Raw genomic sequence first — 27,588 nt, 5'->3', positions numbered from 1 at the left:
TCTCTCTCTCTCTCTCAGAAAACAAACAAACAAACAAACAAAATACAGAATTGGGAAGCACTCTAAACATGCAAGTATGTTTCAGTCTTTCCAGACACACTGGAGTGATAACAGACCAGAGTTCAAAGCTAAGTATTTATCAAATAGGGCAACGAACAGACAGAAAAGGTCCACATTCTTTTTAAACTCAGATTCTAGCTCTCTTGCTTATTATGGTGTGTCCTTGAGCAAGTCACTTGTCTTGTATGAGCCTGGATGTCCTTATCTCTAAAATAGAGGAAATAGTATTTATCCCATAGAATTTTTGCATAAACAAATGAGAAATTATATCTAAAACACTTAAACGGTGCTTGGGTTATATAGGAAGCTCTCAACAAATAGTTATTTTGATATTAGCCTATGATCTTGAGATACAGCAAAACAGTCTTTACATTCGTCATCAATTCTCTGCAGTAATGCCAAAAGGAAAGTAAATTTGAAGATTTCAACTCAACCTTCCACTGATTTCACCATCATCTGTTTACAAAGATCCAGGCTTCTATTTCCACTTCAATTCCTATAGTTTCTCATGTATTAGGCACTGGGGTCAGCACTAAGGATAAAAAGGATGGTCTGATTCAAAGATTTGTTATTTTGGCTTCTTTTTGTGGAGATGTGTGCTGCTCTACTTCCATTTGTGAAGTGGAGGTAGATTATTGAGTCCAGAGTCGTTTGCACAGCAATAAACGTGTGTATTATCCATTCCTGCTCTTCCCAGCTACCTCACACAATCATAGGAAATTTTCATGATGGGGAGCTAACACTTCCGCTCAGCTCAGCTTCTCCATCTAGTGGCCTGAGGAAAGGTGACATTTGAAGGTCAAGGAGTGATCTATCCCCAGCAATGGTAAATTGATTTCTAACCTTCACCCCTGTGGCATTGACCCTTTGGCTTTGCTCAACATTGGAACTAATTAAGCCACCCATGGGGCAGTGTCCAGACTGTTTGCACAAACTATTCCATCCAGAGTCTGGAATATCTTAATTCATACAGATGAGGAGTCAGCAATAGTCCTACTCACTGGCTAAATGTCCTTGACCATTTTGTTTTCCCCATGACTCAAAGAAATTATGGTTCCCTTCTGCTGACCCATAGGCTGTGTGAAAGGTACAGAAGCCATTGAGGAGGGGCGCCTGGGTGGCTCGGTGGATTAAGCCTCTGCCTTCGGCTCAGGTCATGATCTCGGGGTCCTGAGATCAAGCCCCACATCGGGCTCTCTGCTCAGCGGGAGCCTGCTTCCCCCCTCTCTGCCTGCCTCTTTGCCTACTTGTGATCTCTCGCTATGTCAAATAAATAAAATCTTAAAAAAAAAAATAGCCATTGAGGAGAGGGACTTTCAGATTGAATTTTTTTCCCCAATTTTTCCTGAAGGTAATGGGAAAGAGAAAGGTTAGTTAAAAGTTATAACAATTTGTCAAGACTAATTCATTTTCTCTCTCTCCCTCTCTAACACACACACATACACAACTACTTTCTTCATACACAAAATGGCAGACCATTGGCTGTTACCACAGATTTCTGACACACAGAAAAGAAGGCTTTGGATAACTTGGAGACGTTCCCTAAAATGTACAGTAGTTGGCCAGCCTAGAAAAGAAAGTGGTTTTGTCAGAGGAGAATGGGAGAAACAGATTAGTGCAGCCCTGGATCTCTTAGACCTGTATTCAGTGGACACCCCTAATTTTAAATATATGCTTTGTTAAGAATTTTCTTTCTTACTTCACTGCTTCACCTAATTGGCTGAGGAAAGGGTTTCCTGAACTTTATGTATTCCACAGGTAAGAAAATCTGCCACCCTATTTTTCCTAGAGTTAATTACCTGAAGGATTAATGAAAACATTGAACGGAGGTAACTTTGGAGAAATATAATAAAAAACAAAATCTCTGGCCATCCCAGAAAAATATTTCTGTAAAAGTAGAATAAAAAGAAAACAGTTTTATTATTCAATAAGCATTGAACCAGAATGTGCAGTGAGCCACAAGTGATTGAGTGGAATCTTGCCTTTTTATATAACCAAGCAGATACAACTCATTGTATACATTTTCTCAAGACAAACAGTGACTAGTCCTCAAATAAGATTTGACTGTCCCACTTGCCACACGTAATTCATCCTAAATGCATCTGGTAACGTATTTGCTGATTGTTCGTAAAAGAGAACATTTCCTCTTTTTAGCTGGAAGTAGGCTTGCCATCTGGAGTCAGTTTCCTGCTGAATTTCTGCAGCTATTCCCCAAGGTGGAGGTGGAGGGACTGGGAGGTCAGCCACTTTCTTAATTGATGGTTACATTTCCAAGAGATAGCTCCCAGATCCTGGAGGAAACATTCCTGGGCTGCTGATTCAAACTTTACCAAGATTTCCTTGCCTTTCAAAGACAGAACTTACAAGTTTTCTTGAATAAAAGAGAGGGGAGAAGGCCTCCGCCCTCATTTTCAGCAGAGAAAATAAAACTTCTTATCTTTTAATTTGTATTTGCCCTTAGAGTACCAAAATGTTAGAATCACTCATGTATTTTGCCTTGAGCATCCAGTGCCCCTAGATTGGCACTGCCCCCCTTCCTTTATAGTTCCTCCTCACGTCCGAATGTGTTCTCCACCTCCCCAGGGACTGTGGTCTCTCTGCCCATTGGTAGTAAAGCCCTCCTGGAAACGCTCCAAGCTTGGGGAACAGCTTCAAGGGCGGCCGCAGAATTTGTACCCTCCCATGCTGCTCCTGACTTTGGCAAGTGTGGCCTCTGCATTACTCAAGGAAAAGCAAGAAATCAGCTTGCATTTGGTTTTATCTCATTTCAAGGAGCTCCATGAGGACAAGCATGGATCTGCTTTGCTCCACGTTGAACCCGCAATGCCTAGCATACAGTAGAGGTGCTCAATATATACTTGTTAAAGAAATGAAGAAACAAATGAGAGACCAAACTGGAACTGGCCCTGAAATAAAAGGATAATACCAAAAATCCATGGTTCCTGTCCCCAAGTTCATTTCTTTGTTTTTTTAATTCTTTTTTTTTTCTCCCACTGAGACATAATTTACATACAGTAAAATGCACCCTTTTTGGTATATGCTATTCAGATTGTGAGATACACATGCAGTCATGTTGCCACAACCACAGGACACAAAAGAACAGAAAAATTCCCTCCTGCCCCTTGAAGGTCAATCCTTCCCCTGCCCCTCGCTCCTGGCCACTGCTGATTATTTTCTGTCCCTGCTATTTTGCCTTGTGTTGAATGTCATAAAAGGTAGCCTTTAAGTTTGGCTTTTTTCCCTTAGTGTGACCATTTGAGATTCATCTGAGTTGTTGCATAGATCTGTAGTCCACTCCTTTTTATTATTGGTCAGTCTTGTAGGGATGTGTCACAGTTTGTCTAGCTGTTCAGCGCTTGAAAATCATGTGGGTTATTTCCAGGGTTTGAGGAATGATTCTGAGTAAAGCCGCTGTTGCATGCAAGTTCCTAGAGATCTTGGTTTTATTTCACTTGGGTTAATGTCTAAGAGTGGGACTGCTAGGTTGTATGATGAGGCTTTGGTTACCTTTATGAGAAACTACCATGAGGTATTTCAAAGGGGCTGAACCACTTTGGATTCCCATCAGCAGCGCGTGCAGCAAGCCCTGCGTTCCTCACTGGCACTTGGTATCTTCAGTTTTTCTGTGGTTTTCAATGTTAGCCATTCTAATAGGTGTAAATAAGAAAACCACAGACCCACAATGGCTTTTTTAGGCTAAGTCACCAAGTGGGGACTTAAGACCCCACTAACTGCAGTTTCAGTCTCCTCTAGAAATGTAAGTCTTAACTGGTGAGTCAGGAATTTTCTCATCAACATCGGTGATCTCATGGGTCCTCTCCATTTTCAAAAAGAAGAAGAGATAATCCACCTAATAAGATCCCCTGTCCTTGTCCCTCTAAGGGAAAGTGACCTTGTCTGGAACAATTCTTTCTTTTCTTTTGCTAATAACATTCCTGCCCCACCCTCCTACAAAAACCTTCCATTTCCTACACTGCTCAGAGCGTTTCTCTACTTGCTAGATGGGATGGCTGCCCAATTCATGAATCGCTTATAAAGCCAATTAACTCTTCAAATTTACTTGATTGACCTGTTTTTTAGCAAAAATGTAAAAGTGCTGCATTGTGGTTTGATTTACGTTTCCTAATGACTATGGTATTGAGCATTGTTTTTATGTGTGTATTTGCCATCTGTATATTTTCTCTGGTGAAACGTATGTTCAAATATTTTGGCCATTCTGTTATTGGCTGTTTTCTTACTGAGTTTTGAGAGTTCTTTATATGTTCCGGATTAAATCTTTTTATCAGTTATATGTTTTGTTGATAATTTCTACTGGTCATTGGGTTGACTTAACTTATTTGAATCTTTTCTTTAAAAGAAAATTCCCCCTCCAAACTCTTCCAAGACTAGAAAGTGGTTTAATAAATTTAGGAATCCTGGGGCGCCTGGGTGGCTCAGTGGGTTAAGCCGCTGCCTTGGGCTCAGGTCATGATCTCACTGTCCTGGGATCGAGCCCCGCATCGGGCTCTCTGCTCAGCAGGGGGCCTGCTTCCCTTTCTCTCTCTCTGCCTGCCTCTCTGCCTACTTGTGATCTCTGTCAAATTAATAAATAAAATCTTTAAAAAATAAATAAATAAATTTAGGAATCCTAAGTGAAAAACTCCCATGGTCTGCCTGTAATTGCAGATGGGGCTTCCCCAGAAACTCAACGCTCTCCTCGACCAGCTGCTTCTGGGTAGTAAGGCCAGTAGCCTGGTTCCCTCAGAAGTTAGGAAGGAAATTTTTTCCTCTGTTCCAGCTGACCTAAAAATTAAATTGACATGAAACACATTAACAGGAGAAAAACAAAAGCTTAATAACATGTATACCTCCTCAGTATAAAGGGGAGACTCAGGGAAACTGAGCAACTCCCCCAAAGGGCTGAAGCCATCACTTTAAATATCATCTTCAGTTAAAGACAAAAGAAGATGTTGGGGCTGGAGGGTCTGTTGTGGGAGGAAAAAGCAGAGTAAACAAGGGTCATGCTATTAGGCCACTTTAATTGCCTTCTGCCTTACAACCTTTTCTGGAGACTTAGAGCTCCCTCTTCCTGATACCCTTACACGTGGAGATTTCCCTTGTCAACGAAAAAGTCTCTTAAAGTAAGGTAATTTCTACTTGATTTTCAGACCTTGTTTTATGTCTGAAGTTTCTTTAAAGTAATCAACTTAAAATAATCAATATGCCAAAGAGGCATATCTCGGGGCGGCAATAATTGCTCCCCTTTAGGGGCTCTGACATTTTAGGAAGTTGTGCACGCATGAGTGCTTGCGTGCACCTCTGACTCTCCTCCCCCTGGGGTCCTCCTCCTGCTGCAGGGAGGTACTCTTCTTCTTTAGGCTCTCGGCACCAGTGGCCAGAGCAACACGCGGTAAGTCAAGAGCTGACCCCATTAGAGCACCAGGCTGGCGGAGGGGAAGTCACCCAGGAGAACAGAGAGAATGGGGAACGCTCCACCAAGGGAAAACAGGTGAGTCCAGACTCTCCAGAGGAAGGCAGGGGAGATGGGACAGAGCATTGCAGCCAGAAAAAGAAAAAGAAGTCCTTGGGTGAGGGGAGGGAACTGGGTAAAGAACTGAAAAAAAAATTAAGTTCCTACTGATGGTCATACACTAAGTTCAACTCCTTATAGAACTGGCCTTCTCCCCAGAATCAGAGTGAGCCAGCAGCTGGTGGAGAACTCCTAAAAGGCAGAAGGACTTTCTCAAGGGAGGTCAATCCAGTAAACTATGACTTCAGAAATGGAACACTTTCGGAGGGCTGGCGGGGCCCTGGGGCTGGGTGCAGGGAGGTCTCCTGAGTTCCTAATGTCTGCAGAGAGCTGAAAGACATCACCACTCTTTTAATTACTATTTTAGTTCAAAATAAATAACAAGCTTCTGCCCACAGTGAGGCCTTTTCCTGTATACATCCCTGCAAAGGGTAAGCAAAGTTCATTAAAATCGGTCAAGAATTTGACTTTTTCTAGAACTCAGTTTCCAAATTTTAAGAGGAAATGCTAAGACAATGCCTATCTTCTAGTGTGTGTGATGCTAGCACAGTGCCTTACAGTAAGGTTCAATAATAATAAGCTATCGTTTTGGGGGACCATCATCATTAACATCAAAGCAGTCATTATAAAAATTAGTACCATCCAAAACAAGAGAATCCCTGGTGAGCTGGTCTAGAGAGGATGAACTCAATGGGACAGGGAGAGAGAAGGATTTTTAAGGATTACATTCGGCATTCCAAGGCTCAGTTCCTGCCACTGGGAGCAAAGACACAGCACTCAAAATGCCACCTGCCGGGACGCCTGGGTGGCTCAGTTGGTTGGACGGCTGCCTTCGGCTCAGGTCATGATCCTGGAGTCCTGGGATCAAGTCCCACATCGGGCTCCCAGCTCCACGGGGAGTCTGCTTTTCTCTCTGACCTTCTCTTCGCTCGTGCTCTCTCTCACTGTCTCTCTCTCTCTCTCTCTCTCTCTCAAATAAATAAATAAAATCTTAAAAAAAAAATGCCACCTGCCAAAAGGAGGCTTGGTGAGCCCATGGGATGTGTCCTGCCCCTCCCTGAAACCCAGTGTTTTCTAAAACTCCTCCCTGGTTCCTCACAGGCCTTGAGCCATCTGCAGCTAGGGCATGCCATCAGCTTATAAATCCTTATTCTCATAACTATGTGTGACTTCCTTAAACGTAGAGACTGTTTCTTAGTCATCTTTGAATTCCTGTTTCCTGGCATTATTTCTAACAAACAGTAGGCCCTCAAAAATGAGTTTGGTGAATGATTGGAAATGTGCAGAAATCACTGTCTTGAAAAGAAAAATTAAACAAAATACAGGTATAACGTGACTGAGAAAGTCATGATTTTTATGACATTTGTAGGGTTTTTTTTTCTTTTTTAGAATTTTGGTGTGCAGGTGAAGGATTAGGATATCAATACATGTTAGTTGTAGAAACATTGAAAAATACATAAAGTATAAATAAAATAAAATGGTAAATCACAGTTATAACTATTGACAACATTAGATACATTTTCCTTATTTTTTTAAGATTTTATTTATTAGAGAGAGACACAGCAAGAGAGGGAACACAAGCAGGGGGAGTGGGAGAGGGAGAGGGAGAAGCAGGCTTTCCAGCGGAGCAGGGAGCCTGATGCAGGGCTCGATCCCAGGACCCTGGGATCATGACCTGAGCCAAAGGCAGACACCCAACGGACTGAGTCACCCAGGTGCCCCAGTAATATTTAATGTTTAGTTCCTTTTTCTCTATATTCTCAAATCCCCACAAGTGAGAAAAATGGTTATCAGAAACCCAACCTGAGCAAGGAACAGATTTATTTTCTTTATCTAGTCCTTTCTTCTCCTCTTATCCCATGTTCTCTGTCTTAGTGCTGTGAAAAATGATGACTTACATGAGACAGGTCAGTACCCTTCCCCATCCCTGTGCAGCGTCCCAAAGACTGCACCAAGTGGCTATGCCTCTCCATTCACTGATAGTCTCGTGGTCATCATGAGCAATCCCAGCCATGTGGAAACAAGTGACTTAGGACCAGTTGTGTGTGGAGGTTGTCGGAGAATGTTGGTGGACTGTTGCCATGGCAATGGAGGAACCATCAGATAAAAGGTTGCCATGTTTATTAAAGAGAAGATGTGGACAGATCTGAGAGGAACAGGTGGAAGCTGAGGTGACACACAAATGGCAGAAATGACAAAAGTTGGAAAAATTGGGAACTGAGGAAGGAAGCCCGAAAAGGAAGAACTTAGCTTATTCCTGATTATGTTGGATTTTAGGTGGCAGCAGAACACTCAAGAAATACCCTGGGCTCCAAAAAATCAAAGCTTCAGGGGCGCCTGGGTGGCTCAGAGGGTTAAAGCCTCTGCCTTTGGCTCAGGTCATAATCCCAGAATCGTGGGATCGAGACCCACATCAGGCTCTCCTGCTCAGAGGGGAGCCTTCTTCTTCCTCTCTCTCTCTCTCTCTACCTACCTACTTGTGATCTGTATCTGTCAAATAAATAAAATCTTTAAAAAAAAAAAATCAAAGCTTCAGCGAGAGGACACCCAGGTGAGAACAATCCCAACAAAACTTCTCCCAGCCTTTGCCCATTAAGAGTAAAGTCTGTCAGGTCCTAGAGTTCACATACGCCACAATGGAGCATGCTGCTTTGCCCAGCATTACAGTAAATGTGAAGACAAAACAAAAGACAAAAACACTTTGAACCTTGGGACAGGAGAGGTGCCATTTTGCTAGGAGCCTAGTGTAACCCCCAGCAACCAGAAATGAGACTGCTAGTTCCTGCTATCTCTGTTCATTTAGTTCAAGTATCTTTGTGCTCCAGCTCCATCCTGACCATTCCATTGTAAACTCTCTGTTTCTATTTCTGAGGTGACCACATCTCCCACATCATCATGATCATTGAAAGGTTTGTGGAGAGAGACTCTTGCAATTACCCTGATGCTGTTAAACCAAGACTTCCTCATTAATCCTTTCTGACTAGTCCCTTTGAGTGCCAGGGAGTCAGTAGACTATGGAACTAGGGTCTTAGGGTCCAAGAATTCCCAAGAGTGGCAAAGCTGGGTGTTCTGTGGCCTATAGAAGTATTTTCCTTTTTCCCATGGTTTCAGGAGAATCTCTTGAAAGAATATCAATTAAATTAAAAAGCAACCACTGAGCCAAAGTTTGTGTCAGGAGTTGGGGACCCAGAGATCCCCCAACAGGGTACATGTCTTCAGGGCAAGCGAAGGGTCATATATTTGGGGGACATCCTTAGACATGTATGAATGCATACAATGCAAAAGATGAAAGAGACCAGAGGGGTCATGGGCCTTATAACAAGGGAGAGACTGGGTGGACTACAGGGCCAGGAAAGCTTTGCATTAAGAGACAAGAACCTGGAATTGCTGTCACAGAGATGCATCTGGTATCCCGCAGAATGCACCCAAAACCAAAACATCTGAGTTGAATGCAAGAATACAGGGCAAAAGAATTGCATGGAACAAATAACCAGCTTAAAAACAGGTTTTGCCCGAATTTAACTTTACACGACCTTTACAACTCCATGTGGGTAAGACGTGTAAGCATCCTTATTTTACGACAAAGAAACTGTGGCTCAAGTTTTTCAGAGATCCTGGTCCAATCAGTAACTCAAAATCGGCTGTCTGTTTTCGTCACCTGACTCTCCTCAGAGAATCCAGTTTCTTAACACTAACGAGGTTCAGTGGTTTCCTTGTGTTTCTTTAGCCACAGAAACAGAAGATAGAAACAATGGCTGAAAGTAGCATGAAGAGGAGCCATGCCTTTCAGTCCTCAAACTCTGGGGGTACAGGGAGCCCCTGTAGCTATCAGAACACTCCATCATGCCAGGGTCTATGACCTCTCCTTCAGAGCTCTTTGCAAGGGAACTCCCTGGGAAGCTCATTGGGAGGGATATTTCTGGGTCGTATTTTCACAGATGCTTTTACATAGTGTTATAGGAACATGGAGGGCTTTCACATTCAACTATGACTCAAGTTCAGAAAGATGCCTGGCATGATAGACCTCAGCTTGGATGCCTGACCGCAGAAAGATCCAGACCTTTTCTGCCTGCCACAAAAGAGATCCCAAGTCCTGTTAATTTACCTGCCCCTTGGGTCAAAGAGGCAGATATGATGACCTGAGTCAGAGTTGCTCTGTCCTCGGCTACTTGTTCATTTATCAAGGATTTATTGAAAATAGATTTACCAGACACTCTGGCACAAGCTGGTGATCTTTACCGGAGATGAACAAGATAAGTCTATAGGGTTCCCAACTTTATGAAGCTCTAGTGTAGGATGTGAACAAATGAATTCCATCCTACACTAGAGCAGAAAGTTCCTTCCCCCATTAGGAGTTGATAAGCAACGTCTTCACATTTCCTAAGGGTCAGTTAATGTCCTGGGAGGAAGGAGTCATTGTAGCATGATAGATGTATCCAAGTCCTCTAGAATAAATGCCGTCTTTGGGGTTGTGGGGAGAAAAAAGGTTTTTCACAGAACCGGCAAAAGGAAGGGAGTCACCCTACTCAAGCTGTAGAAACCAGCATGGTGATTTGTGTCATCTCTCAGTTATTTCAGATGCTGGGACAGCTGCGTTGCCCAAGGGTGTTTCTGCCTTCCATGGTGAGTGAGAATTGTTTTCAAGAGTTATTTCCCCAAGTGTGGTTTCAATGTGGTATTTACTGTAAATCACCTGTAACTGCCCACTGTCTGTGGCCACAGGGGAAGCCTGTGACTCCCCAGACGCTCATCTGAGAGTCAGTCAAGGAAGTGATAATTCGAGCCTGGTGAGAAACGGGAACAATAGTCTTGATGGTGGTCCTTGAACCGGAAAGCCTCAGAAGCAAGGATGAAAGTGGCTCCAGTAGAGAGAAGGGACCGCTTCCTCACAGGGCAAGGGCCAGACTCCATGTATGGAAGCACACGTTTCTGTCCCTTGCACAGAGAACTCACAGCCGGGGTGATCATTCAAGTCATCCACCACAGTGGGAAAGCGTTGAGAGTGAAAGACATGCTAAAAATAGCTCAGGGTCCCGAAGTGACTGGTAAGGACATTAACTAGACTCCCTAAGCCAAGCCAGACCTATGGTCATGCTGCTTGGCGCACATGTCATTGTCTCCTGAGGTGATAATGAGCTTCCTTTATATCTAGACTGTGTTCCTCTGGGGGACTCATCTCTACAGAATAGTTACCCCTGTGCTCACATGGGCTGTGTTTGCTTGCTTGCTTGCTTGCTTGCTTGGAGATCAGAGATGGGGCTTGGGATTGGAATTGGAAATAACCTTGGCTCCTTATGTCACATGATATAAAAGAAATTGATATTTTGTTAGAAAAAAATCCCCCCAAATAGTTACCAATGACGTCACCGTTGGTTCTCCATTTATAAATCAATTCCACCTCAACCCAGAAAGGGGAGAAGAGAGGACACACACACACACACACACACACACACACAGGTGGAGATTTCTACCTGTCTTATCTTTCATATTTCCTTTTATCCATCTTCGTTTTCCTTGATGCTAAAGGAGGTATAACTTTAACAAATGGAAGAGTTAAAGATAAGGTTTTAGAGTTCAATGTCATTTTCTCGGAGAGTTTCAGAATATTGAAACCACCAATTTTCCTTCCTTTTCTTTTTTCAGGAAAAAAGGACGCATTTGTAAAGCAAAGCCAGATTCCTCAGAGGAGAGTAAGTCATTGCTTTCTCATCTTTTCTACCTTGGACAGACTTACATTTCCACACTGTCCCTTCTCTGGGCTTCCCAAGCTCCTTCGGCATCTCTTCCAGTGTCATACTTACACATGAATCTGTGTCACTCGTCCAGTTGCTTTTATCTCTCTCCACGGGACTGTGAGCTCATCAAAGCAGGAACTGGCTACTGATCTCCGTGTCCCTCCCTAACGTCTGGAGGACAGAGGAGTGAACTGGAAACAATAACTGGAAAGGTGGAGGGGCTCAGAGAGCAATGGGGAGGGGCAGGCTCTTGTGGGCAAGCTTAAGATTGGTGTTTTTGTCTTGAGAACTGCAGAAGTATTGAGGACCTTTAAACAAGGGGCCGGTATGATGCCCTTTGCATGAAAAGATGCTATGTGGGTTGCTGTGTAGAGAACACGCTGGACTCGTGCGTGGCAAGAGTGGATGCTGGAAGATCACTTAGGAGGTGAGGCAGTGGTCTCTGGAGACGGAAGAGAACTGCAGCTAGGAAGGACTTCGAGAAAGAGAGGGTGCTGAATAGCAACACATGTAAGAAAGAGAGAAAGGAAGTATAGGCAAGGACAGCCCACTGTGTTTGTAAAGAAGAAAAGGGATAGAGTTTTGCCTCCGCCTTCCTGGGTCCAAAGAGCAGAGCCTAACTTATTCACTCTGAGTCTGGCAAACTAGCTCTGTCAAGTGTGTGAGTGAATAATCCGGCCCTCCCACCCCTAACGTCACCTCCAGGAATCGGGAATCGTGGATTCCAGGAAACCCCAATCTCCATCAGAGCAAAACATGGTTGAAACAAAACCTTTAGGGATGCCTGGCTGGCTCAGTCTGTTAAGTGTCTGCCTTCAGCTCAGGTCATGATCCCAGAGTCCTGGGATGGAGCCCCACATCGGCTGCCCAGTGCGGAGTCTGCTTCTCCCTCTCCCTCTGCCTCTCTCTCCAGCTTGTACTACTATCTCTCAAAAAAAGAAGGAAAGGAAGGAAGGAAGGAAGGAAGGAAGGAAGGAAGGAAGGAAGAAAGAAAAGAAAAGAAAAGAAAGAGAGGAATGAAGGAAGGAAGGAAGGAAAAGAAGGAAGAAAGACATCTAATGGTAAACCTCACAGACGTTCCTTATAGTGATACTCAGGGACGTCATAGATGGCCATGGGAATTTATGGAGATGTGAGAATCTGGGATGTCAATCCTTGGGGAAGGTAAATCCATAATATAATAAACCAGAGGGCCTGCAGGGGCACACCCACCTCCTGTGTAGGAGGGCATCCTGGGACTTCCATATGAAAGCTTACGTTGGCTTATTGAGTTGGTGTGTTTGCAAGGGGTTAGCGAGTGTGTCCCTTTGTGTCTTTGCTGAGAGACTAGAGCCAGTTGCTTTTAAATAAACTGGCTTTTGAAAAACTGGCCTGCTTTTGTGTGTCTCTGCTATCAAATTCAGGAATGGGATTGCTCAATTTAAGAATTTCATTCCCTTGAGCTTTTCCTGATCACTGGCCCCCCACTCCTACCATCCCCTGTCGCCTGCAGTAGACATGACAGTCCTGTTTTGCAGTATGGATCCTTGGGGGTTCTTGTGTACTGCCTATGCTAGCCTGTGAGCCCCTCGAGGAGAAGAACTGTTTCTGATTTTTCTTTGTCTCCACAGTGCCTGGTAGAGGGTAGATGTGCAATGAATTTTGCAAGAGGGAGGGAGGGGTGAGGGGACGGAGAGAAGTGTGGTTTCTCTTCCAAAACCCCACCAAATGTGTCTCCCTCCACTCAGACTCTTAGCCTGCACAGCTCTGCTGTTTCTTTAGATGGTCCTGTCACTCCCCAGGGATGTGTCGCAGGTCATGATAACCTGCTCGGCTGCTGTTTGGGTCTCCGACTGCTCCTATCCTAGAGTCCAACCCTCCCCCCGACTCTCCACCCTCTCTCCTCAAATCTCCCCATGACCTGAAATTGATTGTATTTTCTTTCTCCAGATAAAAGAATGTCATCTGCTCCCATGCAGGTAATGCAAACATCTCTGAGCCTTTTTCTGAGATGCCGGTGGCAATGCAGATACCCCAGATGGCAGAAGTTGGGCTCCAAGACTCCTTCAAACCTCGATATGAAAGAAGGACTTTAGATGCCAGTGCTTGTTAGCCCAGGGCCCTGTATGGGGCCTGGTGGCAGTGGCATCAGCCACCTCTGTTGTACATCTAACTGAAAGGAGCTAATATATATGGAGTCTTTTGTTAATGCTAGGCAGTGTGCTGGGAGCTTTGCCTGTAGGGCTAATGTCACTGTTATAGCAACCCTGTCAGACTGGAACTATTATTTCTCCTGTAGTACAAATGAGAAAACCGAAAGATTAAGTGATATTCTCCCCAAGTCAGACAGCTGACAAGAAGTCAGGGACATGATTCAAAACCAAGTCTCAGTTCCAGATCCAGACTCTCCCTCTTGTACTTTGCTTCTTTGCTTTTTATCTTCTGAGATTCCACTGCCTGGGAGCTTCTCTTGAGGGTTTCCTTTTTGAATAATGCCAAAATCTCTAGAATAAGTGGTTAAATATCATAAGAAGCCATCTTAAGGTGGCCTCAGATTATTCTCTTATATAAGAATGGGCTGCCCTCAGGACCTGAGACTTGGGAATTATATGTATAACTTGGGATCGTCAGGGGTCACTCTGGAACATGGACCAGAGAGGACATGTCTGGGTAGGCTGAATACTCTGGACAGCATGAGCTCTCTGGATGTCTGGGCTAGAGGTTGGGGTAGGGGCAGTCATTTAGGAAAAACAGCCAGGGGGTGGAGGAGAGATGGTCATGGAAGACAAACTTTGGCCGGGGTTGGGTCTGTGTTGAGCCTGGAGCATATAAAGGGAATGGCACGAGGCCCACACTTGATCAAGTTCTTCTTTGACCAGCAGGACAGTGCTGACCAGAGCTCCTCGGAGGATCTCTGCTACACCCTCATTAGTCACAGCGTCCTTGGGAGAAGGCCATCAGGGATCTCTGCCGAGAGGTGCTATGAGAATGTTTCCCCTAAGACCGAGAAACCCAGGAATTACTTGAGAGAAACTGAGACTTCATATGCACTTCTCCGGGTGCATTCCTCTCCAAGCAATTTGTCTTCCCCAGAAGATGAATATGAACTTACCTAGTAGAATCTCCTTCCATGCCCTGCAACAGCCACATCTACCTCTGCTACCTTCGAAGGCTCAGGTTTCCTATTTATAATGAAATAGTTGGACCAGCACTTGTCTAATAGCAGTAAATAAAAACCGGGGGTGCAGGGCTCTGGTTGAGGCAGATGTAGGGTCTAGAGTCTTTTAGGCTTACCCCCATTCCACACACACAACAGCCTTTGCTACAGGGGTCTCTGCAGAATCTGATTTGCCAACCACAGGACCTCTTAGATGCAGCTCAATATTCATCATCCAAAGACCAACCATCTATCCTGAACACCACTCTTTGAGAACAGAGTGGCCATCTTTGATTCCAAATGGCTTTGGAAATGGGTTTTTTTGCTCAGTGGTGGATGGGGGGAGGGGCGGTGGGGGGATTGGGGGGTTCTTGGTGCTCTACAACTATGAGCATCACAAAGGCAGACCCTTCTCCATAAAATGTCCACATGATTGTCTCCTAGAATCACAAGGAAGCTTTATCTATTATACTAAGTGTGCCAAGAGGGGGATCCACTGGTTCTACCATGTTTGAAGGCCCAACCCCTCACTCTGAGCCTTCCAGGTGGGCACCTGTGTGTTCCTCTCACCCTGTGCCACTTTGCCATGTCCTTTGCATCATGTTCTTTGACTTGTTGACCCTTGTGGCTTTGTTGGTTATGTGAGTGGAATCAGTAAGTTCTACATCAGGTTTTTATATAATTTTTAATATAATTTTAATCTATATTTTTTAACTTTGTATTTTTCTCTAGAAATCTTAACAAGAAAATCATAGCATTAGAGAATGGTAGAGTAGAAAGACCTGTGGAGACACTCTAATCCCACTATCCTTTTTGCTCAGAGAGAAGCAGCACAATGTACATTGCAAGTTAGTGACAGAACGTTATTCGAAGCCTGATTTCCTGGCTTCCAATTCAGCACTCTTCCAACATACTACATAGAAGAGGCTCTATTCAACTGTATGGTGTATGTCTGGTTGAACTAACATGTCATGTATAAAATTTGGGGGAAAAAATGTCCACATGGGGAAAGTAACACCCCCACACCTCCACACCATACCCCTTCTCAAATGAGCCTTTCTCCATATGTTCTGATTATTTTTCCTAATTTTTTCTTCATTGTTCCTAGAATTCCATCTATCCCCTAAAACAGGGGTCAGCAAACTGTGACCCACAGGCTAAATCTGACCTACTGTCTTTCTTTGTATAAATAAAATGTTATTGGAACACAGCCAGTCTTATTCACTTACACTGCATACATGTTCATACTGACGATGGCTGCTCAGCCACAGAAGAGTTAAGTAGTTGTGACACGCACTGGAGGTCCTGCAAAGCCAAAAATATATATATATTTTTTGCCTTCTTCAGAAAAAAAAAAAAAAATTAGGCCCCCAGGCCTAAACGATGATACTTGGAGTAACGGTAACAGAAATGTGTTTGAGTATTGCAACTCTTAAGAGCTGGTACCAATAAACCGGCATGAAAATATTAAACCACAAATGATATGAACGAGACCAAGAATAATTAGCAAATTAGACTATTTCTATCCTATATTTACACCTGTGTTCTCCACTTCCTGTTTTATTTAACCCATGGCGATTGTCTTAATTTTAAGGATGTTAAAATAGTAGAGGTTTGTTGACGAAATAGTAGATAACATTATGTGGTTAATTACTGATTTGTCCCCAAAGGCACCTAAAGTTAAATAACTTATTTAAAATGCACTAAATGCCAGCGAGGAGAAATGTGGTGACAAGAGGTTGGATGAGTCCACACGCGTTTGCTGAGACTTCAGGCAGTTGATGGTCTTCAGCTAAGAGCCAGTCACATCTGGGTATCTTGTCTTCTGCCAACTTCCCATTTTCAGCCATGGAACCCTGTGGAACCCTAACCTTCACCCTTGGCCAGGATTCACTTAGGGGAAAGAGTGTGGACACTAGACTCAGCCAGTGAGTGATTCCAGTCCTGGCTCTATCCCTTCCTCCCTCTGTGACCTTGAGCATATAAATTGAAGGTTAGGCTTTATCACCGGCAAACGGGAGGGTGGCATCTAGTGTATGTAATTCCTTTACCGCAGACCTTGAATAAATGATATCAAGGAGCAAAGAGGAACAAACACCTTTGCAACGTGTGGAGGAAAACGTGTTGACGGGCGTGATGGCCAGAGTCATCCAGCGATCTTCCAGTGAGTTAGAAATGGCACCACTGGGTTTTAGACTGGAATTTTTCATTTAGACATTGAACCATTGCTGGAATTGACTGGTTTAAATACTTTTAGTACAATATAAGTTATACTAGGGTCTTCTCCTGTGAAAATATTACTTGTCCCAAATAGTATATGCCTCTTTCCTGCAATGTATTAAATATAAATGCTTAGCTAGGGAAATTTGTTCTTATAATGAAAGCCAGAGAGCTGAGGGAAGGGAATGATTTTCGAGCAAGAGAGCCCTTCGGGAGTGCTCTGTCTGCATATAATGCTAATCCTGTTTTCCAAACACTTCAGGATTTTGGTGAAAGCCCTGTAACCCTCTTCACAAAAAATGCACATTCACACACACTCATACACACAGTATTTTACACAATTTCTAGTGGTCGGGGATGCCACCCATCCCTGGAAGAATTCCTGGGTTCTTTTTTTTTTGTCTTTAAAGACTTTATTTGTTTGTTTGTTTGTTTAACAGAGATCACAAGTAGGCAGAGAGGCAGACAGGGGGCGGGAGGGAGCAGGCTCCTTGCTGAGCAGAGATCCAGATGTGGGGGCTCCATCCTAGGACCTTGAGATCATGATCTGAGCTGAAAGCAGAGGCTTTAACCCACTGAGCCACCCAGGCGCCCCATAATTCCTGGGTTCTTGATAAGAAATGGAGGCTGAGGATTTAAACTGCTCCCTTGGGTCATAGATACAATCAGGAAACTCCCCTCCCCCATGCGCCCCTTACACCTGTACACAGCCAGTTCAGAGGCCCACTTCATGCGGCAACGGCAGGCTTTGTGGTTTCCGTTTTACCTTCATAGTAGCATCTATAAATAATCCTTTAGCCTATGCATAAATTCCTATTCAGAACAGAAGAGAGATACAAGAAAAGGGCAAAGCTAGGTCAGAACAATCTACCATTGATAACAAATAATTTCAAATGCTGACATTTTTAGGACAACCTTGGGTGACAGTTGCTTTGAATATTCTCAGGAATGGAATGGAAGGGCATAGGCAGAACAGGGCAGAGGAGTCCCCAAGATATCACAGGAGCCTTCAGACAAAAGGAGATTCTGTTTACATGTATCTGACTCTGTCCTATTACCAGCCAGCCTCTTGTGTTCAGAAAGCAACTGGAAAGTCCCCGGATCTGAGCGTACCTCAGTTCTGCCATCTGTTAAATGGCCCAGTGTAAGTTCTTCCCACTTTCCTACAGAGGGTGCTTTTGTAAGGCACTCGGGGGGAGCCCTGGGTGATCATTATCATCCCAGGGAGCCTTCTACAGTCTGATGATGACATCTCTTAACTCATCCCTTCCCCTCTCACCACCTGTGCTCTTTGTGGATGGAGTCAAGCCTGATCTGAACATGACCCGAGGATGCCTGCCAAAGGCCATTGCGGTATGAGTTTGCCTAGTGGGCCTAGAGTTTTGCTCTCCAAAACTGTGGAACTCTAGACTCATCGTTTCACTTCTCCAGACCTCAGTTTCCTAAGTATGAGATGAGGGGACTGCTTGTGGACACCACTGCCAGTGACACAGGGACAATGTGAAGGAGCCTTTTATAAGGCAAGGAACCATAGTGGGAGCAGGGAAGGGAAGACTTCCAGAGACTTCTCTCATATTTCTCAGTACTGATGAGACTCTGAATGGGGCAGGGATCCATGCAGAGCCCACAGAACTAAAAGGGAAAAGAGGGGTCCCTGGGTGGGCTCAGTCAGTTAAGCATCCAACTCTTGATATCAGCTCAGACCTTGATTTCAGGTCATGAAATCAAGCTCCACATTGGGCTCCAAATTGGGCTCCACACTGGGCATGGAGCCTACTTAAAAATAAAAATAAATAAATGAATGTAATTAAAATGTATTAAATGAATTTAAATGAATGTATTAAAATGTTCTAAAAGAAAGAACGTGACCTTATCCTAATCAGACACAAACAAGTGTAAAGGAAAGCAAATCTGTTTATTCCAACCCCACCAAAGCTTCAGGCTCAGCTGTGTCGTCCTTCCTAGGCAAGGCCTTCTCCAATGAAAGGACACTGACCACTTTCTTCTCTGACTACCCACACCCCCACAGTCTGTCTCCAGGTTCACGCCAGTCTGTTTTTTCCTGCTGTTTCCTATCTGGTCTACACAGAGTCTCATTGCCTAATGAGACCAGCAGCTTCTTTTCTTATTATTATCCTCCCCTTCGCCATTTTTCCTGGACTCGTTGCAAATACATCATTAAAATGATCTACAGAGCTAAGTTAAATTGAAAAGTAGAAAAGAATTGGATGCATGGACAGAATTTTCTCTAGGGATGGGAGAAGTGGCACATTCCACTATTCTGAGTGTACTCCTTCTGCCCGCATCTTACAGACCTCCAGAAAAGACCAGTGTCTCTTCTCAAATCCTTCAGTGACGTCAGAGAGAGCTGCTGAGACCTCATGATGCACCAGGCATTATGCTCATCATGAAAACGTATGACAACCAGTAAACTCATCTCCTACAGCAGAACAGTGTAGACGTGAACACCATTTTTTTTTTCAGACAGCTCAAAAGGCTTTAGGCACAAAGTTACAAAGTTCAGCGCTTCCCACACCACCAGCCAGAGTCAAACCTATGGAAAGTCTTCCATATGACTTGCAAGGGGTCAAGATAGTTGCGTTTTAGTGCTTTCCAAAGGAGAAGGGAAAAGCCCACTGTCCTGGCACTTCCTACCAGCCCTGGCCCTTCGGACACTTGGGCCTGCCAGGGAAGTGCCCTGGAAGGAAGCAGAGGGGAGGAAGGAAAGAGAGGGGTGGGAGGGCGCTCCCTGCTCTCCCTGTAGCAGAGGAGGACCTAGTCCACTCCAGCCCCTCCAGCTCAGTCTTACTCAGAAGGGGAAACTGCCCTCTGGGAAATGAAAAATCAGTTCCAGCACCATTCCCTGCAAGAAAATGCCAGCCCCCATCACGCCGCAGAGACTCCACACCATGAAATCAATGTGACTGTGACCATGCCCGCACAAAAAATAATTTATTGTAAATAGTTTTAAATCCCTCCCTGTGAAAGTTATTCATTACATTCTAAAAAGTACACACACACTATGATTTATATTGGACACATAAAAAATAAAAAGGAAGACAGGAAATGCACCTATTTGGCTAGTTTGAGGAACCGGCCTCAAAATGAGACACCAGGTTACAATAAACATATCCTCTAGTTAAATAAGAAAGCAAATTCACATTATCCAGAGTCCTAGTTCACAAAAAGACTGGGGCAAATCTAGCCTGAGACTCACGTTTGGACACGTCCCCATCCACGGCAGCCCCTCATACTGCCGTCCACCTACGACCCATTTAACTGAGACCCTGGGGCTAAGAATCTCTTGTGATAGGACCACCACACTTTCCCCTGGAAAATTCCCAGCAAAACAATTTTCCCAGTGAAACAAATCCTCGGTTTCTTCATGCTAGGCCATGCTATGTCTGCAGATGATCAATACAGTTGCTAACACTGTACCCCCTCCTGTTAACAAATTGCCATCAAGCCTCCAACAGGTTATTTCAAACAGAGAGCGGCTCTTCCTGTTTCAAACCCTCTTCAATAGGATACACATTCAATGCCTGAAGACACTGAGTTTTAGAAGAAGGCGAGTCACATGAGACAAGAAAAAGCCAGGCGTCAGCATGCACATGGTTAGCAGCCTTAACAATCCTCTGATGAAGTCTAGAAACTCTTAAAGGTCAAACCATCCCAAGGATAGCAGTGTGTCCAAAACTCAAAACACACAGGGGCCCAGGTTTCCAAAGGCAGTGTTCAAGAGTCACCAGAGCAATGAGGCGATGAGAAGTAAGAAACACACACCATATTTCTGTAGCCACACATGACCCAGTAATATTGGATGATGTGCCCGAGGCTGGCTTGCTAAGACAGGCAGCTCCAGGTTATGGAATTAGACACAGAATTTCGCTGCTTTGTTGGGTAAAGTGCCTTCCTCACAGTCTTGCTCAGAGGTAGATCAAATACCACAATGGGAGTGGGAGGAGGACTTCAGTGAGAGATTGGCTCAGTTGTCCCTCACCTCCTGCCGGCCCACTCTTTCCACCAGCACAGGTGGGGGGAATCCTGCCTGAAAGGTCACCTTCGCCCTAAAGAGAAAGTGTGCACCTGTGGGTGGAGGCAACTGGCAGTGACCCTGCACTGCAAGGCCCACCCACCTTCCCCGTCACCCCCAACCAAACCGGCTTCCTGCCTTTGCCAAGACTAGACCCCTCGAGGGGAGCTCACAGAGCTGGACACAGAGCCCAGACTTCAGAAATGCAGAGTCAGGGGGAAAAAGGACGGTCTCCACCCCTCCAGGCATTGCCAGGCCTTCTGTGGTAATTTGCAGGATCTTCTCTGAAAAACAATGTGAATTCTCTCTTCCCCAAACTCAGTGGAGCACTGCCTTCAGACACACACCAACATCCTCCCTTCATTCTGAAAAGAGAAGACAGACAAACGGAAGTCACTAATTTTTTAAAATCATGATTATTTTAAAGACTTATGCTTTCATTTTATTTCATTGGGTTTCAATATAAACTGTTCTGCAAAACTGAAATGCCTGTAAATTCCTAACAGAGTTAATTTCCTTTTCAGTCAATATATACACATACATACACACCTCTGAACATTTTTCAGAAAGCAAATAACACAATGCTCATATGTTTTGGCATAATTCATGATAAATAACATTTTGATGGGGTCTGTTGGGTGCCGAGGACATTAAATATTCAGTCCTTCTTCATAATCTCACTGCTAACCTCTAAATTTTCAGTTTGTTAAAACATATACAGCAGCTTCCGAGAAAGTCTGCTGAGGGAAATGGTGTGGACCTGGCCTGACTGAGGAGGAGACATCTGTGCAAGGATCTAGGGACACCACACAGACAGCCCACGCTCTACCACAGGGTCCTCGTGGTTGACATTATGGGCTGGATAATTCTGCGTAATAGAGAGCTGTCCTGTGCTTCGTATGATGTGCAGAAGCCTCCTTGCTCTCCACCCACGAGATGCTAGCATTTCACGTATACACCCAGTCTTGAGGACTACAAATGTCTCCAGATGTTGCCAAATACCCCAGGGGTGCGGTAGGGGTGCAAAACTGCCCCACTTGGAAAGTAGTGGTCCTTGGCTAAATGTTCCAAGGAGAATCTATAAACAACCCAAATGATTTTCCTTGATACCAAGTAGTCCTTTCAAGGACAGAACTCACACATGGGTTCCTCTACCAGCAGGCAGCTCATCGGTTCACCACAAAAATGTGCAAGCAAGATTCACTGTTCTCTCCACCTACAAGTTCTTCTCCTCTTTTCTCTCACACAAATCTGGTGTTTGCCTTAGTTTCTCATTTGGTCTACTAGCTGACTCCTTCCCATATAAGAACACAGCACAAAATAACAAACTCAGGTCAATATGTTTAAAATAACTCATGCTGTCATTTTAAATTTGTAAAACAGAGCTCCCCTCCTCATTCCTGGGCCTCCAAACATCCATAAGGTGAAGTAGCCCCAAAAAACAGGGGAAGAGGGAGATGACATCTAGTCCAACAATTCCCTGAACATTGAGGGCTTCGTGCTGCATGAAATTAGTCAGACAGAGGAAGACAAGTGTTGCATCATCTCATGAGAAAAAACAAACTCATAGAAAAAGAGATTGGACTGGTTGTGGGGCAGGGGGTGGGGGAGCTGGGTGAAGGTGGTCAAAAGGCACAAACTTCCAGTTATAACATAAATAAGTTCTGTGGATGTAGTGTACAACATGATGGCTGGTGTTGCCATTGCTGTTTGGTACAGCTGAAAGTTGCTAAGAGTCAATCCTAAAAGTTCTCAGTATGTGGAAAATTTTTTAATTTCTTAAGTCATTGCTCTTCCATTATCAACAACAGCCAAACTATGGAGAGAGTCTAAATGTCTATCGATGGATGAATGGACAAAAATGATGTGCTATATACAATGGAATATTATGTAGCCATGAAAAAGAATGCAAACTTGCCATTTGTAATGACATGGATGGAGCTAGAGGGTATTAGGCCAAGTGAAATAAGTCAGTCAGAGAAGGACAAATATCATATGATCTCACTCATATGTGGAATTTAAGAAAAAAAAACAGATGAACATATGGGAAGGAGAAAAAAGAGAGGGAAGCAAACCATAAGAGACTCTTAATGACAGAGAACAAACTGAGGGTTGATGGAGGGAGGTAGAGGGATGGGCTAGATGGGTGATGGGTCTTCAGGAGGGCACTTGTGATAAGCACTGGGTATTGTATGTCAGTGATGAGTCACTGATTCTACTCCTAAAACAAAGATTGACTGGTTAACTAACTAAAACTTAAATTAAAAAAAAAGAATCATTGTTCTTTGCAAAACTGGAATATTATCTCTGTAGAAAACTATCTTCCAGGCTCACCACTAATTGCCCAGATGACCACGGCGTGGGGTAGGGGTGGTTATGGGAGGGGGAGGTTAACCCTCAGGCCCACACTTTATATGAACATGGAAGACTGGCCTAAGAACACACAGGGTCTCACTGGGCCCCTCCCAGGGGCCTCTACCTCTCCTGCCTATCCCTGCCTGAGTGTATCCCCTCCCTTGGCCTGCCTGCCTTTTCTAGGTCTCTCTTCTTCCTTCTACATTTCCCAAATGGTGACAGTGTCCTCTTCCATTTGACTGATACTCATAGTCCTGAAAATACCAAATGGCTCAAATATTTCACAAGCATGTTCTAGAAATTGGACATCGGGTCATAGAAACACTCTCTCCCCCGAAGCAGAAATGTCTCAGAGGAACAGTAAAACCTCCTATTTAGCTCTCGGATACATTCATGGGGCCCGATGCCGAGTCAGGGCCTGGGCAAATGTCTCCAGGGCCATCTGCTCAAGGTCTTCTCAAAGTCTTCTTGAGCTCTCCCTGGGCTTATAGGCCACCTGCCCTTCCCAACCCCATAATCTTCTCAACTTTTTCTCACCATCCTCCTCTACCTTCCTCACCTACATTTGGAAAAAGCTGGTAACCACCGTAGGACAGAGGGGGCTCAGAAAATCAAGACCAGTCACAACACAGCAGCTGCACCACACCCAGCTCAGACAGAAGCACCTCCCCTCTCTCTCCTCTTTACACAGGAGGGGGTCGAAGGGCTTGCTTGCTTTCTTTTCTTCTTTCTCTCTCTGGCCTGCCTTCCTTCCTTCTTTCCTTCCTTCCTGCCTCCGCCCCTCCCTCTTTCCTTCCTTCTTTTCTTTTCTTTCTTCTTAAAATTCCTGTAAGGGGAGGTATAACCTCTTCACTCTACAGATATATGCCCTCCATCAGACCCACAGGCGTGATTTATTTAATTGATCTGTGAGGAAAAAATTCATTCCCAGCAAACTAAGATTTGGCCTTCTGAACATCATCCTTTCTATTTATTTGGGAAAAAGAAAGGTTTCAGAACTGCTTTATATAATTCTTTGCCTTCTTAGACAAGGATTAGCCTACTTTCACTTCCCATCATAAATAAGTGTCACTATAACAAACTCCTTCTTCACATGATGTGATAACAGGGGTGTTTTCCAATCTCTCAGGTCTATCTTCCGATGTGAGGCCAGCTGGCATTGTGCCTATTGCTAACCCATCCCCTGATTGGTCTTTTTCATTCATTCAACTAGCATTTACTACTACTAGTGTAAGGAGAGTATTTCTGATGGATCATGGATGACGGAATATCAGAGACAGATGGCATCAGTGGCGGCTGACATGCCTCTCCCAGCGAGGAATCAGGGTGAGGCACAAGGCCAGACACCCGGCCAAAGTTCTTGTGCAGACGCAAGGGAGGCACCTGTCTGAAGCTTGTCACCAGGTTTTGCGTGAAGTCTTAAAAGTTCTCAGATTCTAACAAGCGGGGTGTCCTCCAGGCTTATTATATGATGTGCCAATTTTCTCATTGCTTTCTTGGTTTCAAAAGTAGGTGGGTAACTTTATTATACCTTTCTAAAGAAAGATGCTGCTTTGCCTTGTTCTGCCCTCTACTAATGTAATAGACTCAGTGGCCTTCAACATAAAAAAAGATGGGTTCCCCACGTTGGGATCATTATTTGTTTCAAATTCAATACTTACTTCTCTTGTGAAACCAAGACATTTCCATGGAGCTTACAAATGATACTGCCAAGCTTCAAATGTGGGTGAACAGCAACAAGGAAACATTTAGTCATCCTCATCTTTACAATTTTTTTTCCCCCCAAAACACTCTGTCGGCTTGTGGAGGGCAGGGGCCATGTGACCTCCACAGAGCGCAAATCTCACCAGCGCAGGCAGCAAACCCCACCCAGCTGCCCTCAGTCTGGCTCACGTGCTGACACCACAACCCACTGTCCTGACTTCCTCCACTTACCATAGAGCAAGAGGGATGCTGGGTCCAGTCCCAAAGTCTCACAGCCAGACACTCCCTGATCATGCAGATTCTGTAGTAAAACGCCCTGCACCAACTCCTTATTCATCCTGTACTTCATAAAACCGTCATCTTCCGAAGGAACCCCAAATTGCAGATGGAAGGCTACCGTGGCATTTTCACCGCTGAAAGGCACGCCAAACAGAGAAGCCACAAAGATCAACAGAATCCCACGGCAACTCAGGAAAAGGACTTATGCGGGACCATATTTGTAGTTCCTCGTGTTCTTTCAGGACAAAATAACAAAGCGTACCCTGTTCTAGGAGAAGCTTCTTCTGTAGTTTCCTCACAGAAAGTTGAGGTGACCCTAACTTCTTCCTTCCACCTAAAGGAGTCCACCAGAAGAGGCCACTGAAGGGAGAGTCACGACCCCGCTATTGTCAAGGAAGATCCAAGGCTGGCCCACCACTGGCCCCAATGTCAGCCTTTTACTCTCCCCCACTCCCCTTCCCCAGGGCAGGAAAGCCTATTGTCCTCTGTATTCCCTGCTCCTCTCCCTGCCCAGACAAGCTACCGTCAGAGCTGTTGGGTTCAACCCGTTCACTCCTTAACCTATAAAATGTTTAAGGCAGGACGGAGCCCTCCCTGCAACCCGCTCCTTGGAGAACTCCTGAACTCCCACAGACCTTCCTGTGTAGCAGCAGCAAATCAGATCCCCCTGGTTTGTCTCTAGAGTGAGAAACTTGTTCTGTCCCATTTCCACCTTCCGAGACTCTCAGTTTTGCAACTCTCAATAAAGGGACCTAAGGAAAAGGAGTTTTCATCTTCCCAGAAGATATTTTTCATTTCCAAAATAAAAATAATCATAGGGCTATCCTCAGTTAATTAGCAGCTTATACTGTTCTTTAAATGCTAGCTCAGCATTTAGTTGTTTCAAAGCTATCCTGTTACTTTGGTTCAAGGAGGCCCAGATCAAAAGCCAGCAATAAAATAATTAAGAAGTGACCACATCTGACAATCCCCCTGAAGTGGTTTTTTAAAGACTGGACACACTCCCAGAAGCCAGAAATCAGGCCGCTGTTCCTGCTAAGGACAGGGAACGAGCTCCCTCTTGTGGCCAGAAGTCACATAGGCCAATATTCTGGTCAATGGGGGGCCGACAATCCCTTTATGAGCTTTGCGACAGCCAAGCCCTTTGTCAAACCCTGCCGTTTCAATGAACAATATACCACCAAGACTCTGGAGAGACTCTCGGATTACGGATGCATCCACAAGGAGGCTGGAAATGTAGGTTCACACTATTAGCCGTCTACCCAAGTTTTCAGGTGTCCTCATTTGTTCCCTGTGCTCCACCTTCCATTTATGGCTGCCCATGGTCGCCATCTAGACGCGCAGCCACCCTGTACTTCCACAGGTGAGTGGCCAAGGGCTCAGGCTGCCTTATGGAAATGACCGGAGGCTGACTTCCAGAAGACAGGCCAGAAGGTGAAAGACAGGGCTGCCCTGCCTAACCCAGTCCCGCTAGCCCAACCTAATCCCACTGTGTCTGGTCACCCACCGACGGAGTTCACATTACGGCTAGATTTTGAGGGGAAAGGAGGGATTTTCAAGAAAACAGAGAACCCAGCAGGCTTTGTCTGGGCCGCCCACCATTAGAGTGAGCCCGGCAGCTGGCGAACCAATGGGCATTTTGACAGGTTCCTGCAGTGGGATGGCTGAGGCAGAACGGAGGTCCATATGCCCCGGGGACCCGAACCCAGCTGCCAGGGGTCTGGCTGTCTCCTGCCCTCTAGAGGCAGCACATTTTGCGGGAGCAATGGCTTTTGCTTCTCCAATCAACATTGTTAAAACTCTGCCTGCACCTCTTAACATGAAACAAAATCCTTCCCGGACAGAGCTTCCTCTATCCCAAATTCTAAAACCCTTGGCTTTTTCTTTCAAATAACTTTTAAAAACAAATTCTCTAACATTAAGTCCTCAGCTTTCTAGCTATGTTTGACTCAATTTTTGGATGTTTTCTCCCCCAATGTCAATCCCAACCCATTATGCAATCCCACCTCCCCTGGACCCATATTATGCGGCTGGATTCTTGGAAAGACCCTTCCGGTTGAACGTCTTCCCTTTCTCAGCTCTGTCTTGAAATTGCAAATCGGGGCAAGTATACTGAGGAAACTGTGTTGGGCTTTTTTTTTTTTTATTGGCAATTTAATACCAGTAATTTGTGATTAAAATGAGCAATGTCAGAGACATTACCATAAGGGAACATGCACAGTGGGGGGTCCATAAAGAGGATGAAGAGTGTTGTTGCCAAGGCAACCCGCCATTGTAGGCAGTTTTAGACTTCAGGGCCCTTTCAGTCCCATCCCACTGTGCTACTGCCTGCTTTCCATGCTTCCTCTCTCAGATATATAAAGATCATGGTCTGGGAAATGTATAGTTTGAGAGGAGGGATTTCAATCCAATACTATCTTTGATGGACACAGTTAAAAGATATTTTAGGAATAACGGATAATAAAGCTTTATCATGTAAACCTTGTCCTAACAGTACAAAAAGATAATCAAATTACTCCTCAACACGTATACACCTTTGATCTAAGTTCTGTAGACA

The 27,588-nt window shown here is 44.6% G+C and overlaps 3 protein-coding genes across 6 annotated transcripts in view; 2 read left to right on the top strand and 1 right to left on the bottom strand.

Annotated features, from left to right (window-relative positions):
* Positions 1-2,834, top strand: part of SLC9C1 (solute carrier family 9 member C1) — a 96,926-nt gene extending 94,092 nt beyond the window's left edge. Inside the window, exon 30 of the mRNA XM_047724622.1 lies at positions 2,644-2,834. The gene's annotated coding sequence lies outside the window, so the exon portion shown is untranslated. The remainder of the gene's footprint in view (positions 1-2,643) is intronic.
* A 2,458-nt stretch (positions 2,835-5,292) lies between these two features.
* GCSAM (germinal center associated signaling and motility) lies at positions 5,293-16,019 on the top strand. Of its 4 annotated transcripts, none has more exons than XM_047724594.1 (7): positions 5,293-5,548; positions 7,847-7,887; positions 8,093-8,120; positions 10,148-10,192; positions 11,213-11,259; positions 13,234-13,262; positions 14,163-16,019. In XM_047724594.1, exons 1-7 carry the CDS (start codon positions 5,520-5,522, stop codon positions 14,397-14,399), a joined length of 456 nt encoding a protein of 151 aa, XP_047580550.1. In that variant the 5' UTR covers positions 5,293-5,519; the 3' UTR covers positions 14,400-16,019. The 4 variants fall into 4 exon arrangements, with proteins under 4 accessions (XP_047580550.1, XP_047580563.1, XP_047580544.1 ...); XM_047724588.1 differs by having other exon boundaries at positions 5,295-5,548; positions 7,847-7,882; positions 8,088-8,120; XM_047724602.1 differs by having other exon boundaries at positions 5,301-5,548; positions 7,847-7,882; positions 8,088-8,120; positions 14,166-16,018.
* Positions 16,020-18,494: 2,475 nt separating this feature from the next.
* Positions 18,495-27,588, bottom strand: part of C1H3orf52 (chromosome 1 C3orf52 homolog) — a 28,735-nt gene continuing 19,641 nt past the window's right edge. The window contains exons 5-6 of the mRNA XM_047724575.1: positions 24,984-25,165; positions 18,495-21,058 (exon numbers count right to left, since the gene is read on the bottom strand). Coding sequence (XP_047580531.1) covers positions 21,054-21,058; positions 24,984-25,165 — 187 coding nt within the window. The 3' untranslated portion in view covers positions 18,495-21,053. The remainder of the gene's footprint in view (positions 21,059-24,983; positions 25,166-27,588) is intronic.

Source organism: Lutra lutra, chromosome 1 (genome assembly GCF_902655055.1).
Source record: "Lutra lutra chromosome 1, mLutLut1.2, whole genome shotgun sequence".
NCBI lineage: Eukaryota > Metazoa > Chordata > Mammalia > Carnivora > Mustelidae > Lutra > Lutra lutra.
This window is presented reverse-complemented; position numbering and strand designations above follow the sequence as displayed.

Bases quoted from the DNA above. Each gene is read 5' to 3' on its own strand.
- GCSAM (XM_047724594.1), top strand. From the start codon at position 5,520: ATGGGGAACGCTCCACCAAGGGAAAACAG. The intron at 5,549-7,846 runs GTGAGTCCAGAC...GTTGGATTTTAG, and splicing joins GCTCCACCAAGGGAAAACAG to GTGGCAGCAGAACACTCAAG. The intron at 7,888-8,092 runs ATCAAAGCTTCA...TAAAAAAAAAAA, and splicing joins AATACCCTGGGCTCCAAAAA to ATCAAAGCTTCAGCGAGAGG.